Genomic DNA, 19,864 nt, shown 5'->3' with positions numbered 1-19,864 from the left:
TCCTGGGATACCAACATTCCACATTCAACCTGAAGCTCTTCACTGAATGCGTTCCAGTTTTCCAGCCACATCAAACTGACCATTGCTGTTTTAGGAACAGCCTCGCTGATGCCATCTACGCCAAGGTCCAGCCAGTACATGATTTACTTTGGTTCAGCCACAGCCACAGCACTACTTACAGAGCTCACATGACAGCCTAAAATCAACTACTTATTACTTTCAGAATTACTGTTTATCAAAAATAGATTTATTTCCAGAATTCATTTGCATGAGGGAGCTGAGCCCCATTAATCAGATTTCAAGGAAGCAGCATGTTTTGTTTCATGAGACTATATTGTGTCATTCATAATGTTTAACCATAAGTTCTCTTCTGTTCTTTTGCAGTATATATATGAACAACAGCTTGACTTAGAGCTACACATGTAGTAGTATATCCTAGACAAAGAAATAACTATTGATACAGCTATAAATGCCAAAACAAATACTATCAGCAGCTATCCTTAATGTCAGCTCTTTCTATAGATTTTTATATACATCTTTAATCATTCTTTACTTTATAGAAAGGGGCAAAATTAAACAGAACTCTGGTTTTCATCAGGTCAAGAAGTTCAAACAGTTATGCTAAAAATAAATATCTGAGTAAAAACCCAAGAGCTTGGAGATGCTGTTGCTTGCTTTTTATTATTAATATATCTTATGGAACTAAAGAAAAAATAAGACAAAGTAATTCTCATATATTTCTAAACAATAATCCAAGACAAAAGAAATACAAAATTATTATGAACTTACAATGAAGCAGTGATTTAAGTTACTAACAAAACTGAAGAAACCTTGTTAGTGATGTAGCTCCACCTTGGAATTCAAACAGATTCCAAACAGCATAGTCTAAAATTGGATAAGGGAAATAACTTTAGAATCAAATCTAAGCTATTGAAAAACTGGTAAAACAGAATAAAATGCAGAAGGCAGAGTTGCCAGGCTCCTAGACAGAGAAAGGTTTTGAATTAACAGCAGTACTCTTCAAAAATGGTATAGTACAGCAAAACTCAGGGGAAACAGCAAACAACGTTGGAGAATATTATTTTCAAAAATCTGACAAAGAAACACAGAGAAACCACATCCCATTACAAAGAACGAAGCCGATGCTGTTACCTAAAATCTAAAGAAACAACAGTCTCAGAGGTTTCATAAATCAATTGTATCAGGATCTAAAAAGAGCTATACTTTTGTCCACAGGGCATTTAAATCAGATCACAAACAGAATCATAGAATCACAGAATGGCTTGGGTTGGAAGGGACCTCAAGGATCATCAAGTTCCAACCCCCCTGCCACAGGCAGGGTCCCAGATCAGACACTAGATCAGGCTGCTCAGGGCCCCATCCAACCTGGCCTTGAACATCTCCAGGGACGGGGCATCCACAACCTCTCTTTGCACCCTGTGCCAGCACCTCACCACTTTCTCTGTGGAGAACTCCCTCCTGACATTCAAACTAAACCTTCCCTCCTTGAACTTGAAACCGCCTTGTCCTACAACTATCTGCCCACGTAAAAAGTTGATACTCCTCCTTTTTATAATCCTCTTTCAAATACTGGAAAGCTGCAAGAAGAGACAAACCTCTCATTTGGAAGACATTAAGGAGTAGATATGGTTCCCACAAAAGAGAGAATGGAGCCACTGCCTATGAAGTCTATTTCATAAAAAACATTGATCCACATTTGAAACACACCACGGCAAAGGTGGAAGTCAGTCCCTCTAGATATACACATCCACATAAACCATGCTGTTGTGATCAGCTCAAAGAGCAACCAACCAGTTATTTACTACCTCTTGTGGCAGACAAAACCCTTCTGTCCTAACACAACGTGAACGTGAATATACCATATTTAAAATGAGGCCTTAGCAAGGAGTCCGTGCATTTCTCTTCTAAATAAAAATGTGGGGGTTTCTGACAAAGACATGTTGCTCATGTCAGCTTACATTCACAGCGAACACCTAAATTAGAATCCTTCAGTACTGTGGTATTTCTGTTCCAACAAACTCAGCAATTACACAGTAAGAGAAAGAGGTCCCAGGCAAGTACAGCTGTTCTGTAGAAACCTCCTAAAACTTCCAGAAGAGCTCCCTTAGTACAGCTGCATGTCACGCAGCTTAACTGAAGCAGGTGTGGGCTAACAGAGAAGGAAGATCAATACAGGAAAAATTACTCAAAGATCGATGATTCAGCTGAACCAAACAAATGCCTAAATATTTTGTCTAGCTATAGAATCTCTAAAAATATAATATATTTTAATGGCATTGTTCATTAACCACCCTTGGTGAAAATACAGAATGTCTCCGAAAATCTGTCAAACATTTTAAAGGATGTGAGAACAGATCTTCCACATTTCTGTGAGGTTTTTTTTGGAAAGGGACATGAAATAGTCTGCAGAGTCCCAGGTGGGACTGATCCAGCACACACGTGGCCAGCACTCATTATACTGCATGGGCTTTAGAGAATAATTAATGCAGTGCTGGACAATATGGCAACAAACCCTAAGATCTTACCATTTCCCTATTTGATCCCTTCAAAGCATCTCATTCTGCAAGGAAGAAAAAAATAGTATCTTTCTCATAAGTAGTGCCAAAATGTGCAGTCGTGGAAGAAATAATGCCTCCTAATCACTCAATACATGACATATCAATATACTGAACACTGTTGGTGATGGATATCATATTATCAGAAACGGAGAGTTAAAAGATGGTCAGACTCAGTTCTCTCAATACAGAAATCTTAATTTGCAAAGGCAACAAAGATCTGCCACAAATACACCAAGATTCCCAGCCTAGATTACAAATCAATTAATTTAAACATTAATACTTTCCTTTTTAAGTATTATCTATATTAATACGACACATCATTACTATCCAATAATAGATCTCTTTAATAAGCTAATACAATTGCATAACATTTCCTCTGAAAGATTCTATCACATCATCTAATTACCACATGCTAATTTTTAACAGCATAAAGGAGTTTTTTGGTTTGAAGAACCAGAAGTTCAGTAGTACAAAGTGTTTTGCAAGTTGATATAAATTCACAAGGAACTGAAATAATGAATTAGCATTATTAGATGTACAAGATTGTAGATATGTACAAGAAAGATATGCTTTCTTCTAGAAGTAGCTGAATCTTAATGCAGTCAGTGGAAAACTGATACATCTAGATGGAAAAATCAGATTGTTGCACTGAACCGAAGGGACACTGAAGGCACAGGTATTTTCAGAAGGTCCTCCTCACCAAAAATAAGCACAAGCATTACTCATAAAACTTCCTTCCAGCCAACACCTATCACACTACCATGCCCCTCTACACTCTCCTCCCTCCTTCACTTTGCAAAAACAACAGAAGCCCCACTGTTTTCACTATATGTTGACATTTACTCAAGTCAAAAATCAAACACCAGACTCTCAGCCATACCACTTCTATACTTTGTAAAAACTATCCAGTAGCATTTCCATCAAACTTTTATTTTTCTTGCATTCTATGTCACTTATCCTTTAACATTTTGCTTTGTCTCCTACAAAAGATCTGAAGTAGGGAGACTAATCCCACTTCTGCCTTTCCTACAAGACATTTTACTACGAAACAAAGGCTGAGAAATTTCAGAAGAAGGTATAAAAGGGCAAATTTATCCAATTTACTATACTGAATTGTGTGCCTCCTGATGCATACCTGTTTTAGCTGAGATAGAGTTAATTTTCTTCAAAGCAGCTTGCATGGTGCTGTTTTGGATATATGACGAAAATAGTGTTGAACACACACCAACGTTTCAATTGATGCTCAGCATAGCTTATGCAGTGCCAAAGTCTTTTCTGCTTCTTGTGCTGCCCTTGCAGGCAGGCTGGGGGTACACAAGGAGCTGGGAGGGTACAGCTCATCTCAACTGGCCAAAGGGATATTCTGCACCACACAACACCACCCTGATCAACAGTAAGAGCTAGAGTAAAGAAGGAGGAAGGGGAGGATGCTCAGGATGACTGTCCTACAAAGAGACCATTATGAGTGATTAGCCCTGCTCCCTTGGAAATGGCTTGACATTTGCCCCTCAATGGAAATCAGAAAATGAGTTTTTTTGCTTGTGCACATGGCTTTTGCTTTACCTGTCAAGCTGTTCTTATCTCAGCCCACAAGATGTAAACAACACTTTTCCTTTTTGATTCTCTTCCCTGCCCTATTGGTGGGAAGTTAGCGATGCATGGAACCCAGATGCTTACTGAGGTTAAACCACAACGTGATGGGTCTGAGATTTAAAGGATACATAACTTAAGTACGGTACCGGTGACAGAGTATTGGGTTAGAAACCATTTACAGTGCCTTCAGTGATAAGCTGTCCAAGCAAACTGGTTCAAAGCACAGAAGGAAAGGACTCCCTGTCTGCCCTTCAGTTACACATCTCCTGCATTCAGATAAAATCCAGGGATAAGAAGAGCTTTGCCTTCCAGAACCTTCATATTTTTGCTTATGAAGTAGAATGTTTCCACAAAAACAGAGACTGAAGGTTAGTTTAGAAGTATTTTCTGCCTACTCATAACTCCAAACCCTTTCAAGTGCACGACCTCTCACCCAGCTTGTCATCTAATTGCCACAAAAGAAAGAGCTACCCATCAATAAGGGACAAAGAGATAAAGTAGTACAAAAAAACTTCCCAATACTTTCCATGCCTGCTAGAGGTAATAAGCCGTTCTATCCAGCCAATTAAATAAACAAACAAACAAATTTATATCTGGCACACTTAAAACTGAAACCTGAAATCTAAATTTCTCATGGGGATTTCAGAGGAGGGAAGGGAAACAGATCCAAAGAGCAACTAATGGAAAACCCTTCCATTAGCTTCACTTACAGCTAATGCACTGTTGGCTAATGCTTGTAGATTAACTTTTTAAAAAATCTATTTTAAAATAATTCTGATCAAGTCTAGGTTCAGTCTCTTTAGAAAATCAACATACACTTTGTTACTAATCAAACCTTGACAAAAATTTGCAAAACAGCTGATACTGCATCACTTTTAATGTTCTGACAATAAAAATGCAGATTTAGGTTTAGTTTTCTGAAAGCGACCAACAGTTAATGTTACATTCTCCTAACATTTGGAGAATCTACTCATGTTATTTAGAAAGAGCTTAACAAATTAATGTGATTTAAATTAATTCCTTTTGTGCAGAGACAGCAAGACGCACATTTTTTCCCATTAACTTCTGCCACACGTCACAAAAATACAGTAACACATTCTTTCTTTAGAACTGAAAGAGTAAAAATAGATTTTTCTTCAGCTGAGGTCTGACTGAAACTTTGCCCTTGAAGATAAGCACGACTGGATAACTTGGGAAAGAATTACTGGTAAAAATCAAGCGACCATCAACTGTGAGCATCTTACCTTTAAATAGGATCCATAATATTTAGTTACATAGGGACTGTCACACTGACTCAGCACTGTGATTTCCTGTTGGATGTCTTCTATTTCATCTTCTGCTTCTTCTAGGTCAATGATTTTTATAGCAACCACTTTCTGAGTCCGATTGTCAATTCCTTTAAAAACTTCACCAAAAGAGCCCTTACCAATTTTCTCCAGTTTTGTAAACAGTTCTTCTGGATCTGCCTTCAGAGTCTGTTAAAAATAAGAGAAAAGTTACTCGGTATTTGTAACATTAAAATGAAATCTGGCATTTTCAAAGGCTGCACACCCTTCAAATTGTACAGAGTCCTATTTATCCAGCCACCCTTTTTCTATCTCTATAATTAATGTGCTCTTCGTACCTACCCAACGTGCACATATTGCAACATTTACACTTTGCTGTACATAAAGTACAAATTTATCACAGTCCCTGGAACCAGGATTTCTCCTATCCAGCATGAGAAAACACTACTGCCTCAATTCATTTTTCTTGGCCAATAAATTGCACCTAGGCACTGAGAATGAAACACCCCCACAAAGATCTGGTTTCTATTAAAATTAACATGGATCAAATATAAAAGTAATGTGGATTTTTTTTTCTGTTCCTTGCTCTTTAAATTGCTTCGTTCCCAGAATGCTGTCTTACTCCTCTGAATCTTTCACATACCTCATCCTATACAGATTTTGTTCCCACTCTTCAGTGCACTGACTATCACTTCTTACTGCTTCATGTGGCAAGCAATTCTCTTTAACTATGTTCTACTAAGGACCACCTGTGCAAACTGCCACACTTCCTTCATACTCCTGCTCCCAAGTTCTTCCTGGAACAGGATTTTTTTTTGCTCTTCTCCCAGTTGGATGAGGTCATTCACTCCTTGACAAAAAAGCTGCCTTGATTTGAACAGTCAAGTGAAAATGATTGCACACCTAAACATGTCACCTTAAAAAAGAATGCAAGATCTTCATGAACTATTTTGCTACAGTTGTTTTTTCTTCACTACCAAGTATTCAGCTCACTACTGCTGCTCTTCACACTTGCACTGTGCAGATGCTGAGTTCCAGCATGCACCTTTTTCATCTGACAACAAGGAGTCTTTACAGCTAATCAAAATACATATTACAACTAATTGGAAAAGTTATAGCTAGAGGGAATAGGCATGATAGGAAGAAACACAGAATGGCATTACTTAGACCCTTAAGAAATAAATCAAACACCTGAAAAGATGTGTTAATGTTCTGAAAAGGATGAGGTTATATCAACTGAAGTGAAAATACATTGCTGGTATTGAAAAAGATTCATATAAGAAAAAAGATCAGTAATTGTAGAAGAATAATGGGGCAGTAAAAGTTTCTAAGTTACCATAGACAAGCACTGAGACAACATATCCTCTTCAGCAATTAAAAAGCACCTCCCACCTATACTTAATGTCTACCTCTACTGGTATCTCAAAGGTTGCAGAATTGATCCTTGCAGCCCCAAGAAGGGGATCACCAAGATGGTGTGTTAGTTCATGTAAAGCTATAAATCACACATGTTTAACATCTGAATAAGTTCTTTTGAGGACCAGAGAGCTGTGACTGTTTGAGTTCAGAGATAGGGAGGGAGTGTGTTTGTGGAGCATCCTGAATTCTATTTCTAGTTGTCAAAAAATATTACTATACTACAACGTCTAATACTTTAAAGTAAGCTACAAGACATCATGGTTTTCAGAAGATGATTCCAGGAACAGATGGCCAGTGAGATCACTCTCACAAAAGACACTTATCAATGCATGCTGTGAGACCTCAGCGGCCCCAAGAAGTTCCCCTAAGCATCTTTGTGACCTACCAAAGCCAGCTTCAGGAAACAGACAGAAGGACATGGGCTTTTGTGACCCAACAGAGCTATATATCCAACTCACTTCCACCAAAACGAGCTTGAATTTCAACGTAATGAGAACTACATACTATTATATCCTACAGACATAACATGCTCATCTATCTCCCACCAGGAAACCAAACCGGAGCACTTCACCATTTCCAGCACGTGTAGCTACCAGCTAGCCCCACAGTGACAACCTACCAGCACTTCCACCTCCAAAAAAATCACAAAACTAAAGCACTAAACCAATTTGTACTGAAGTGGTTCTCCTCATGTGCCACAGAACGCTCCCTTACCATTATTCAGAACAGACACGTCTCTGAATAAATCATTTATACAAAAATCCCAGTACTTGCATCAAATACTTTCTCTTTTGGAAAACAATTCTTGCTCTGTCTTTTCATCCATACTGTTAAGACTTGAGTTGACATGGATTTGGGGATCTCTGCACGCTCAGTTTATCCATACAACCCAAGTGCCTTGTGAAAAGATTTATTATTAAAAACCCTTTTCCTTCCCAAATCAGAACTGTTGTAAACACATATTTGAATTTTAAAACTTAAAAGTTACTGCTCCTGAACTTTGTTCTGAGCCACGGGAGGCAGCAGCTGTTCATAGAAATCTCTCTATCCCCTCTCTGAGAAGGTCCAAATTTTCTTCCCAGGAGATCAAGTGCTTGAAGGCAGAGCTGTAATCTACTGGCAGTTTGTCTGCATGGAAAACTACCCGTTGGTCTCTCTTCAATAGTCTGCTCTATTTCAGAAATGGACAGATCAGGCCTCCAGATACATAACGAGCTGCTTGAATTTGCAATTACACGAGTGGCCAATTCCCATTCATTTCCCTAACATAACATCTGGGAAGGATTCTCGCCAATTTTTGTTTAGTTTCTGCAAGACTTCCAAATAGCCAAAATACACAAATAGCTTTACAAATAGTCTCTCCATATGACTGAATAGAGAAAAATGCTTTCCATAGATTCAGTCACTTCTTTTTGCTGACTCTGCTCCAGAAGTTTCTGCATTGCATTTTTCTACTAATGTTATAATGCAAAATGAAGGGAACCAATCTAAGAACCTCAACACAACTGAGCAGACTGAATATTGTGAGAAACCACAGAACACAACTGCAACATCTGCTCCAAAAGGATAAAGTTAGTCATCTTGTTTGGCAAGGAGCTAAGCGCTCTGCCACTACATTTCTTTCAAAGTAGGCCACAGGATCCATCCTGCAGCAGAACAAAAAGAAAAAAAAAGGAACACTTACATCTAATGATTACAGAAAATCTGATGCTCATATGTTAGTTAGGGCAGTGTGTTAGATGGCTTCTCACACTCCTAAGCATCAATCGCAGGCATCTTTCTCTTGGATTGCTCAAAGTCCTTTATAAGCAGTCATCATTCTCCCAATGACAAGTAACTTCTCTGTGCTCTGTCCCACATTGCTTTCATTACTCCTGACCTTAATCAGCCAGAGCAATATACTGCCCTTAAAATGAACTCTTCTCAATACTCCACTCAGTCATCAGTGTTGCCCACTTCTACAGAAAGAAAAGACAGTACAAAATATTCCAAGATCGTATTTGTTCAACTTGGCCTCATGCCTCACACCCAGCTGTGCCCAACCTATTGGAAAGGTTCTTTATAATAATTCACACTTACTGTACCGAGCACTTCACATTATTTTGTTCAGTAATTCAAATCCTCAAGGTCACAGAGTTCTTCAGTAATGGCCTAACCCTCTTCAGTATAATGGTTGTCCTTCAATATTTTATCATGAACACATTTTACCTGCACGTAAACCTCTTCTTTCTTTTTCCAATTCTAGAATCAATTCTCAGTCACCAACAACAGAGATTCGGAGAAACCTGCAGTCTCTCCACTGCCATCACCTGCCCAGTACTTCCCTCAAGGCCAGCACTATACACAACTCAGAACGTATTTAAGTCTCAAATTCTCATCTGAACAAACCACTCCTGTAGTCCAATAGAAAATGTTACCAAAATTCAGATTTCTTAAATCATGTACACACTTCTATCTTTATTCATAACCATTCTGACCTTAGACAAGCTTTAACAGAGTCCCCCTCTGATAGCAGCCTTTCAGCACCTAAAGGAGATAAGAAAGAAGGGGCAGATTCTTTAGCAGGGTCTGTTGTGGTAGGACAAGGGGAAACAGTTTCAAACTAAAAGAGGGGAGATGCAGACTGGATATAAGGACTTTTTTTTACAAAAAGGGTGGTGAAGCACTGGAACAAGTTGTCCAGAGAGATGGTGGATGCCCCATCCCTGGAGACATTCAAGGTCAGGCCAGAAAGGGCTCTGAGCAACCTGCTCTAGCTGTAAATGTCCCTGCTCATCGCAAGGCAGTGGGACAAGATGACCTTTAAGGGTCCCTTCCAACTCTAAGCATTCTACAATTCTATAATTTCATTCCAATTCTCATTTCTAATCTTCTTTTATGAGGGCTTACATACCTGGTTATGACACAAATGGGATGAACAAAACTATTTTCAACCTGCAAGAATTCCAAGCCATCTCCATGTTCAACTTCTCTAATTATCTGAGTAACTGATTTCAATTGCAGATCTGATTTCTCTATGGCTGCTCTTTTGAAACAGACAACGATCTTTCAATTCCTCTTCTGCATACTTTTCATTTTACTAAGCCAACTTCCAATTTGTCTGTCCAATCTTCACTCCCTAGTAAGCCCCAGCCCAAAATACCATCACCTGAGCAGGTTCAGAGATCTCTGGTGAATATCAGGTACCACACGGTGAATTGCCTTGTGACTGCTGCCGATTACTGCCTCTGCTACCACATTTGGAGATAAATATGTTTTGAGCCTTGTTTATATGCAGATAATGCATACAATAATGCATATAAGAAATGCAGATAAACCTGGACAGATGCTGTAATATGATGTTGCAGGCAGTGAACTCTATAAAGCCATTAAGGATTGGAGAAACTAATGGAACAAAATAAAACCTGACATAAAAGAAATCCATCAAAATAATTTCTGGCTCAGAAAATACTTGAGCAGTAAAATTTACCTTAATTTGTGGAAGTATGCCATGGAAGCACTGCAAATTATCAAATTCCTACACTTTTTTTCTTAGACGTCGACTCATAACGCCATCAAAGCCCTGGATCAGATGGGCTGTGTCCAGCTGATACATTCTGAAAGCATCTGCATCCAAGTCAGACTTCCAAAAAACAAATTACAGTTTATAGCACAGCCACTGTATGTTGTAGTACAAAATTAAGAACTGTGAAGTCAGACAGGAAGATATCAAGGCCATTGCCACTTTAGGAATTATCTTCTCAGTTGCCTCTTCTGTCCTGCAACTGCAAGTCACCACACTTTCACAGTCTAAACAAGACACTGTCACTTCTTTCAGGTGATAAGGGCAAAAGATAAAAGGGAAGAAAAAGGCACAACTTTTCTTCTGAAGACGCTATCACAGGTTAGTCACCGTACAAGTTAAAAATGAACCATCTGTGGTTACCTTCATCAAAAAAAAAAATCATCAACTTCCTACAAATGTCAACAGATGCACAGAAGAGAAAGGCCCTTTCCCATGCCAACTCACCAAGGCTTACGAGTTGGAATAGCTGGTGGACAAAAATGCTTGAATTTGCACTTCAATCTTTCGCACGCTGCAAGGACTAGTTTGTCTGAACTATGCCATTAATTAGCCTTGTCTCACTGACTGATTGGAAGAAAGAGCAGCCTGGAGTATTTTAGCACTTCTGCACAGAAATAGAAGCGACACAGCATATCCATCCATTTCGGAATGGCAAAACAGTGTTTGACGTGAGCAACAATGCTGTCCAAATAAGAATACTTCAGCTCTATTTTCAGCCACACAAAAAAAGTGTGCAAAAACATGAGTTTCTCTTCAAGAGACACTGTTGTGGTACTCTCTAGCAGGGTCTGCACTGACAGCACAAGGGGAAATGGTTTCAAGCTAAAGGAGGGGAGATTTAGGCTGGATATACGGAAGAAGTATTTTACAATAGGGGTAGTGAGGCACTGGAACAGGTTGTCCAGAGAGGTGTTGGATGCTCCATCCCTGGAGACATTCAAGGCCAAGCTGAAGGGGGCTCTGAGCACCTATCAAGCTGTGAGCGTCCCTGTTCACTGCAGGAGAGTTGGACCAGATGGCCTTAAAGGTCTCTTTCAACTCTAAGGATTCTAATATTCATTTTAAAACATCAACAACAAAACAACAACAAATAAATAAACTGAACTGAATCCTTCAGTGGTTTCACAAAACCAGGAAGAGCTGCTTACAGGAAAGAGAAGCCTCAAATTTTACTGCTCAGCATTTTACCTTTCTCAGAAGCTGGTTACAGTTTTTACTTTCAGTGATATAAATACACTGTACATGAATAGCTGATACAACACATAAGATCGTTTCCTGTAGTTGGTGAGAAACTGAAATAAGACACAGCCAAGATGCCATAAATTCTGTCATGAAACTTCAGCAGCTCATAACCAAAGGGCGGAGAGGAGCTGAAAAACTTGCACCTCTCAAAGGCTTTAGATGTTGAACAGAAATGAAAATATCTACAGCGTGCATCACAGTGGCCTTACTAATGCTGACATCTTTTTCACAGTTTAACTCCATTACTCTGCTTTCTAATTAGACTGGAACATGCTTTAAGCATTTTGGGGGGAAGAAGTTGCCTGAACTCAGCTTGTCATAAAAGTATTCCTCATCCATCTACTGCACAACCACTTTTCATCTACTTTCAAGGAAAATGCACTTATTTGAGGGTCAAAATACAAAACATTTGGTTCTTTATCAATAACATGGAAATATCACTGTGCAAATTCCTACCCTTACGATGAACGGCTGAAGAAATTATAGTAATAGAAGCATGTTACAATAGAATGTATGTAGGATCAATGCTAATTGAGGAAAAGAAGAAAAAAGAATGAGTTTGAGGGTCTACAGCAATCCCACAAGGGGGAGGGGAAACCTATAATTTGACAAGTCAGTCCATTGCTTATTTACTCTTATGACAAGATATTGTCATAATACATACAGTATATTCTATACTCTTATGAAAGATATTCTCACCATAGAATTTCTCTCTCCACATCCCAAGTTCAGCATATGCTAAAGTGATGCTTCCCAGTGTGTCATCTCTGTCATTAATTGACACAGGCACACATGCACAAGGAAAGATATCCCAAATTAAGAGATACATGCAGACAAACTCGAAGTCCTCAATTTAAAGAGCTTACCAGTAAAAGGCATTGTGACTACAGAACTGCATCCACACAAATGGTTGCTTTTATCTACACACAATACATTAATTAAATGGGACTCCCCCAATGCAGGCAGGTATAACATCAAAGTAATGAGATCAAATTATGATATGATCTTGCAGTATCTTGCACTAGGTACCAGGCTGGCTCTGTTCATCAGCATTTGGTGCTTCCCTGCCAAAGATGGGGAACATAAATACCAAAATTTGAGATGCAGACAAGATAAATATGTTCATTCCCTACCTCAGGATCACAAAACATGCCATTATGTAAGTCATCATAGGAACCTTGTATATCACGCATAGCACAAGTCTCAACATTTAAACACTTTGGCTATATCGATATTCTTCTGTCTCCTCAGGAACTGAGATAACAGCTGGCACCTTACCCACACATGAGGCCAGGACACGGAACCTACCGTGATGTCTGAATCATAGAATCATAGAATTGCAAGGTTGGAAACGACCTGCAAGATCATCTAGTCCAACCACTCTCCCATTCCCAGTAGCACAAGCACTAAACCACATCTCGTAGCTCCTCATCCACACGCCTCTTGAACACTGCCAGGGACGGCGACTCCACCACCTCCCTGGGCAGCCATTGCAGTGCCTGACCACCCTTTGAGAGAAAAAGTTTCTCCTAATGTTCAACCTAAACCTCCTCTGGGTTTTAGGGTCCTACTATTTGCCTGGGAGAAGAGGCCAGACCCTTTTTCATCACAGCCTCCCTTCAGGCAGTTGTAGAGTGCAATGAGGTCTCCCCTGAGCCTCCTCTTCTCCAGACTGAACAATCCCAGCTCCCTCAGCCGCTCCTCATAAGACTTGTGCTTGACTAGGACTTGACTAGGCTGAGTCCAAGATCTGCAACAAGGACATCTGAAACAGATGTGCTAGAAGCAGTATCTACCTACCTGTATGGAAGCCCACCTGATGGAAGCACGCTTTTACTGCTTTGAGGCTGCTGACACTATCGTTGAGACAAGAGTAAGATAAAAAGGTGAACGCAGTGAGTGACAATGATGACAAACCATCTTGGATGTGACTGATACCAGAGCACAGACCCAAAACTAGATTTGATTCGCTCGGCCTTTGGAAACCTTTCCTCACTCCCTTACCTCTGCGTAAACACTATGTTCTGTTACATAAACATTTACACTTAAATAGGAATCTGGAAAGCACATCTGAAATTGGAAGCTCTAAAACCACAGAAAGGCTAAAGCGAGGGAGCAGAGATTCAAGAAAGTAAGGATTCACTGTTGTCAAGCCTTACTGTGTTCAAGAGCTGTCTGACTCAATCCTTCAGCTATTTATGTGGTGCAGACAACCCAATAAGGTGACAGACTGAATACCTCAAAATGCTCCCCAAACATAAGCAGTCTCTACATCAGGATTATTACCACTTAGTGCCCACCGAACAGAAAAGAACGTGCAAAGACCACGGGAAGGAAAAGACAAAGACCAATGATGGAGAAAACCTAAGTCTAACTGTTGTCACTTTAGCTGCACAGTCTGAATTAACAGCTCTATGGTTTAATAATATCCAAATTGAAGCTTTACTCCGACATCAGTGGCCTCCTCAGAAGCTTCACCAACAAGTCATACCTAGCATGTCCAAAGGAAACCAACTCTCATTCCACTATGTACATTTGATAGAAAGAGTTTGGGAATCACTGAATCACAGAATGGCCCAGGTTGGAAGGGACCTCAAGGATCATGAATCTCCAACCCCCCTGCCACATGCAGGGCCACCAACCTCCCCATTTAATACTAGACCAGGCTGCCCAGGGCCCCATCCAACCTGGCCTTGAACACCTCCAGGGACAGGGCATCATCCACAGCCTCTCTGGGCAGCCTGTTCCAGCACCTCCCCACTCTCTCTATAAAGAACTTCCTCTTGACTCTAACCAAAAAAAAATGCTCAGCAGCCATTCATTCACCAGAAGCTGCTACACATGACTTCCCACTATCAACAGTCCCAACTGTTGATCAGAGATGACTTCTCTAGAAAAACTCCAGCCATGTGCTGCACAGCCTTGATGCCGCTTTTGACCTCCAGAGCCAGGAGATGCCAGAGCTGTTTCTGCAACATGAAAACTCTTCTGTCCTTGTGCTGAAGGACGAGGATTGTAACGTGCCACAGAGTCCCAGCATCTGTGCCCTAGATATTTTAAAACAGGCAAACCACCATCATAATGGCCCAAGGATCGTTCAAATAATTGCTATAGATTTATCAAGCTATAACTTCAAACAATTAAAATCTGGGAAAAATAATCTCCTATATACAAGCTGCAGATGCAAAGCACCAGAGGCTACACAGCCTTTCAGTGCCTGTAATAACCACTTTCCCTGGCACTTCACTGCCTAAACACCGCTAGCTGCCAGAAAGGCACCTCCTATGGACTCCCCTCACTTCTCCAGGACCTGTGGCTGATGGAGCCATTTGTCTCTCCTCAGAAGGAGTTCCTGAAAGCATCCTTGTTGTTAATAACATAAGGTTCCATTCAAAAGGAATTTCACACAGTCGGCATTATGCAAAAAGTTGGGATAAAAAAACCCAACTGCTTTTCTGGTTCTCAAACTTCATGAAGAATGAAAAATGCAAACAGATCACATACGGCTTAAACCTAAAACCTTTTTAAGTGGAAAAAGAAAGAAAGAAAGAAAGTCTTTTAATCCCTATTAATTTCAGCATTTTATTGCTAAAAATTACATTAAAGCTGCTTGCTGCCAGATATCCGACAGCCTGATGTGCTGCAGTCCTGTGTTCTGCGGCTTCATCCTTTAAGCTTTTATTTGCAAGTCTACATTTTCTGAGCTTTTTGGTTCAAGACATTCCTACAAAACTTCAAAACGCATTACGGTTCACCGAGCACACGTATCATTCACTCACAAAGAGAGTATTTTATTATTTGAAATGGTTCCATAAAGAAACTACAGAAGCCTACCAAAGCCTCGAACTGCAGGCCGGGCTGAAAGTCACTTTCACAGGTCACGCACACCTTTCTGAGCCAGCCTTGCAACAATATCACACATCACACACAAGCAAGCATTTTTTCCTGTGTCAGCTGTCCAAAGCACAAAGAACGAAGACAACTTACTGTCAGGTTAGAACTGATGCCCCTTCATGCCACACACTCCAGCTCCTATCCGCACAGAGCACTAAAACTAAGGGCAGCACAAACACTGAGCACCAACCTATTTGCACACACAGAAATTTAGGTCAAAACTCAGCTCTGTTTTCATTGGGGCTGGAACATGCCCGCTTCCCAGCAGACAGTGAATCTCAGGTTTTGACAGCCTTCCAGCACCATCCTACATTTCCTCCACAGCTTCTCATTCCTTTGGCTTGCTCTACCCACTCGATTTTATGCATCACTCTTCAACCATCAATCAGATATGTTGTTCAGAGAGAAACACATGAATCCCTCGTTCCTCTCACTGTTTACACACCACTCTGCTCACACCAAACACCACAATAAAGCATTGTTCCTACATGCGACTTCTGGAGGTCAAGAAGTTGCTTCTGTTCACACTAGGATGCTGATCTATAAGTGCAGCAAAAGACGTGAGGGAGAGCTGCGTAGCGTTCTCTCTGACATTGCTTACATTTGTTACAGAAGCTGTAGGTGGGCAGAAAGGATCACACTACAGAAAAAGAAAACACAGTCCCATGATTTCGACGATTTAATCATACTGCAGAGAACTGAGCTCTATTTCTCTCCTTTACATAAGTCACAAACCTTTGACTTCTTTAAGCAGGGATGTACCTCGCTGTCTGAGCATTTATCTGCAAATAAAGTCAAAGAGAACTCTGTACTGAGAACAGACCGCTAAGACTGCAGCAAGCTCAGACAGGATGGAAACAGATCCAGGCACCTTGAAGTGGGTGCAGAAAATGAGCACATAGCTTTCACCTTGCTCACAGACTTGATGCCTCTACATACCAGCTTTATTTTGCCATTTTACACTACTGTTAAAGTTCCCAAACATTCCAGAAACTCAGAGTAAAGAAACATGAGAAAAATAACGGTCCTGAACAAAAGGATTTGGAGTAAAACCTCAAATGACAGGGCCTAACAAAATCCTGGAAGCTTACCTATTAAATACAGCTAAGAGTATCACAAGCTAAATAACAAACCAAGCAAGCTAGTGAAAAAAACAGGTCATCAGAGATAATGACACACATCAGCAGGTCACGCATTTTGCTGGAGCAACCCTCATTCTCTTACTTCCCAGCAGCTCCAGCTCAGACCTTCTCCATTCTCAAATACCACAGATTCTCTTTAAGGAGGTTCAGAGAATGATTCTGGTTCTCAAACGTTTCAGAAAGTCTCCAAGGTGTAGCACTAACCCAGTCCCACACAAAGGGGCACTTTTGTGCCTTCCGCAGTCAGCAAAGTGCTGCATGTGTAAGGTGAACTTGGATGCCCAACCGCAGCCCTTACGGAGTGGTGAAGTAATGGAGAGAGAGGGCCTGCCTATCCCGTTTGGCATCCAACGGTGCCATTCACACCGTGCCTAAGCATCTACCCTGCTAATTCTGGTCATGCACAGGCTTTGGATTGTCATGCACAGGCTTTGGATTCAGGAGTTAGAACCTGGTTAGCAAAACAGAACCAAGAGCTCATCAGCCAAATGAAGCACAAAAACTTTCAATCCATGAGATAAATGGAAATAAACCTTACCTCCCACCCAGAACTTATTCTCTGGGAGGTTGCGGCAGGCTGGCGTCTAATAAGCAGCAGGAAACCTTTAGTAACCCACAGCCACCAATGACCTTAAGGTTTTTCTGCCACCAGCAGAAGCAGTTCAGCCGGCAGAAAGCCACCCCGGCTGTTTAAAAACCACGGCTTTACCACACGGCCGGCAGATCGCATCCGCGAGGCCGGCAGCCGCGGGCTCCAGCCGCGGGCTCCAGCCGCGGGCCCGCCACGCCAGCCCTACGGATGGGCACCGCAACGCGCTGAAGGTCAACAGCCGGGCCCCGTTCCCCGGAACGCAGGTTTTCCCTCATCGCGTTCAAACGACCACACCGAGCGGGGGGAAATAAACACGACCTCCCCCGCCCCGCGCCGAGGCTCGAAGATGGAGGGAGCCCCGTGCAGCCCTCGCTCGGCCAGCGCGCTCCGCTCCCGGTGGTTACGCCGTGCCGCGGCTCGCAGCGCCCGGGGCAGCCCGCCCTTCCCCCGGCCCCGCGACGCCGGCCGTGGGGGCGGCCGCTCCTCACCTGCATCCCCGGCAGGCCCGGCTGCACGGGGGAGTGAGCCATGGCGGCGGCGGCGGCGGCCTGCGGGAGGGGCCGGCTCTCCTCAGGCGGCGCCGGGGGACGGAGCTGAGCTCATCGCCGCGCTCGCACACTCCTCCTCCTCTCCCTTCCCCCGAGCCGGCAGTGCCCGTGCGCGGGCGGCGGCGGAGGGGCCGGTCCAAGCGCGGGCTCCTCGGGCCCCGTCGCGGACGCGGCCTCGTCGCTCCTCGGCCCCCCTCTCGTCTCACCTCCTCTGGGGCTCTCCCCGCCCGGTGAGGCGGTACGGCGAGAAGGCGGGAACCCTGGGCATTTCGCCTTACGGCCTCTTCCTGCCTCTCCCCTCCTCCCGGAGGCTTTCAGAAAGGTCACGGTAACGCTATAGCTCCGGCGAGGCGTATGGTTTCAGGAAGCGCCTGACTTCCTGTCAGAAGGGGCACGAGCGGCACGCCCGAATGGCAGGCTGGATGTTTTCACAGCGGTTCTAAATGGGACGCGAGAGGGCCGGTAGTCCAGCTCTGCCCTAGGCAGGACAAATCCCGGGTCTGAGTACAGCTCGTAAGAGTTTCGTAGAATCAGGATCCTTAGCATTGGAAGGAAGCTTCAGAAGCCATCAAGTCCAGCTCCCCTGCAACGAACAGGGATGCCCATGGACAGATCAGGTTGCCCACCGTGGGCATCATCCACACCATTGGGCAACCTGTTCCAGTGCCTCACCACCACTCACTGTAAAAGACTTATTCCTTATATCCAACCCAAATCTACCCACTTTGAGCTTGAAGCCATTTCCCCCTGTTCTATCACCACAGACCCTGCCAAGGAGTTGTCCCCTTCTTTCCTGTAGCACATTCTAGATTCTGAAAGGCCGCCATCAGTTTGATGATGCTGTGTTGCCTTTACTCGGACTGTTGAAGCTGGGATTCGAGAGTTGCATCATACATTCCTCAGTACACTTGTGCTGAAAGGTGCTCTCCTTTTGTCCCCACAGATTAGTAGGTACTGAAATCACTGATGCCTGGTGGCTGATGGGTCTGCGATTCACAGGACAGAGGTTCACTATCTTTTCAGCTGAATCAAAGGAAGGAGTGAGTATCCATCATAGCATAATCAGAGTCACAGAATGACTTAGGCTGGAAGGGACTTCAAAGCCCACTCAGCCCAAGCCATGCCATGGGCAGGGCTGCCCCCCACCAGCTCCACTGCCCAGGGCCCATCCAACCTGGCCTTGAGTGCCTCCAGGGATGGGGCACCACAGATTCTCTGGGCAGCTGTGCCAGCACCTCACCAGACATTGCCTTTCCGTAGGACATGCGCTAGAGAGCATTCATGCAAATATCTGAACTGCAAGAAGACCTTCAAAGTATAAAAATGTTTCTTTGATACTCGGTTAGACAAACTCCCACTGAAGGCTTTCCCTGGAGCTAAGATATTCTTTGTTGTCTACATGGGCTGAGCTCATGCTACACAATCTTGTTTTCCTGAAACATGTTAGAAATAGCTAATCTGAGCTTGAATGAAATTAGCTAGCTGCTCCCTATGGCACATATGTGTGCATACTCACCTCAGAAATACAATGAAATATACTCACTCTTGAGGACAGGGAAACATGGAAAGGATTATGGTTAGGAGTCGTGTAGCAACGTGAGCTACTGGAGTTATTTTATCAGTTGTTCATGAAGGACTTGCTAGTTTCCTTAATGCTAAAATGGATTTTGAATTATGCTTTTAGCTTCAAAAAATAAAATTTACTAGTACATAATTTCCTAAGGAAAGTAAAAGCTTTCCTTTCAGTTTTGCCTCAAGATCAAATGCACTATAAGATTCCGTTTGAAAACTTTCTACTACATTGATTTCCACCTCAAAGCCTTTTTGCGATCTTTATTTTTTTCCTAAAGTAGAGCTTTGGTATTGAAAAGGACCATGATTCATGACTGCTGGTTGTAGTGCATTTATTCACAGTCCTGCACTACGTGCTGAGCAAGAGGCTGTGCCTGAAGAATGGTACTTTGAGGAGCAGTCAGTGTTACTCGCTCAGTACTCGGAAACGAT

General features: G+C 42.4%; 1 protein-coding gene across 2 annotated transcripts in view; it reads right to left on the bottom strand.

The window, feature by feature from the left end:
* The window catches only part of STK24 (serine/threonine kinase 24), a 56,651-nt gene extending 38,564 nt beyond the window's left edge, over positions 1–18,087 (bottom strand). Inside the window, exons 1-2 of one of the 2 annotated variants that reach the window (XM_048933204.1) lie at positions 18,067–18,087; positions 5,417–5,647 (exon numbers count right to left, since the gene is read on the bottom strand). Coding sequence is in view for 1 of the 2 variants with exons in the window: in XM_048933203.1 (XP_048789160.1) it covers positions 5,417–5,647; positions 17,801–17,842 (273 nt within the window). In the remaining variant the exon portion in view is untranslated. The other variant, XM_048933203.1, reaches the window with a different exon arrangement.
* Between the last annotated feature and the right edge of the window lie 1,777 nt (positions 18,088–19,864).

Source organism: Lagopus muta, chromosome 1, assembly GCF_023343835.1.
Source record: "Lagopus muta isolate bLagMut1 chromosome 1, bLagMut1 primary, whole genome shotgun sequence".
In the NCBI taxonomy this organism is placed as follows: Eukaryota; Metazoa; Chordata; class Aves; order Galliformes; family Phasianidae; genus Lagopus; species Lagopus muta.
The sequence above is the reverse complement of the archived record's forward strand: the minus strand, read 5'-3'. Positions and strand labels throughout refer to the sequence as shown.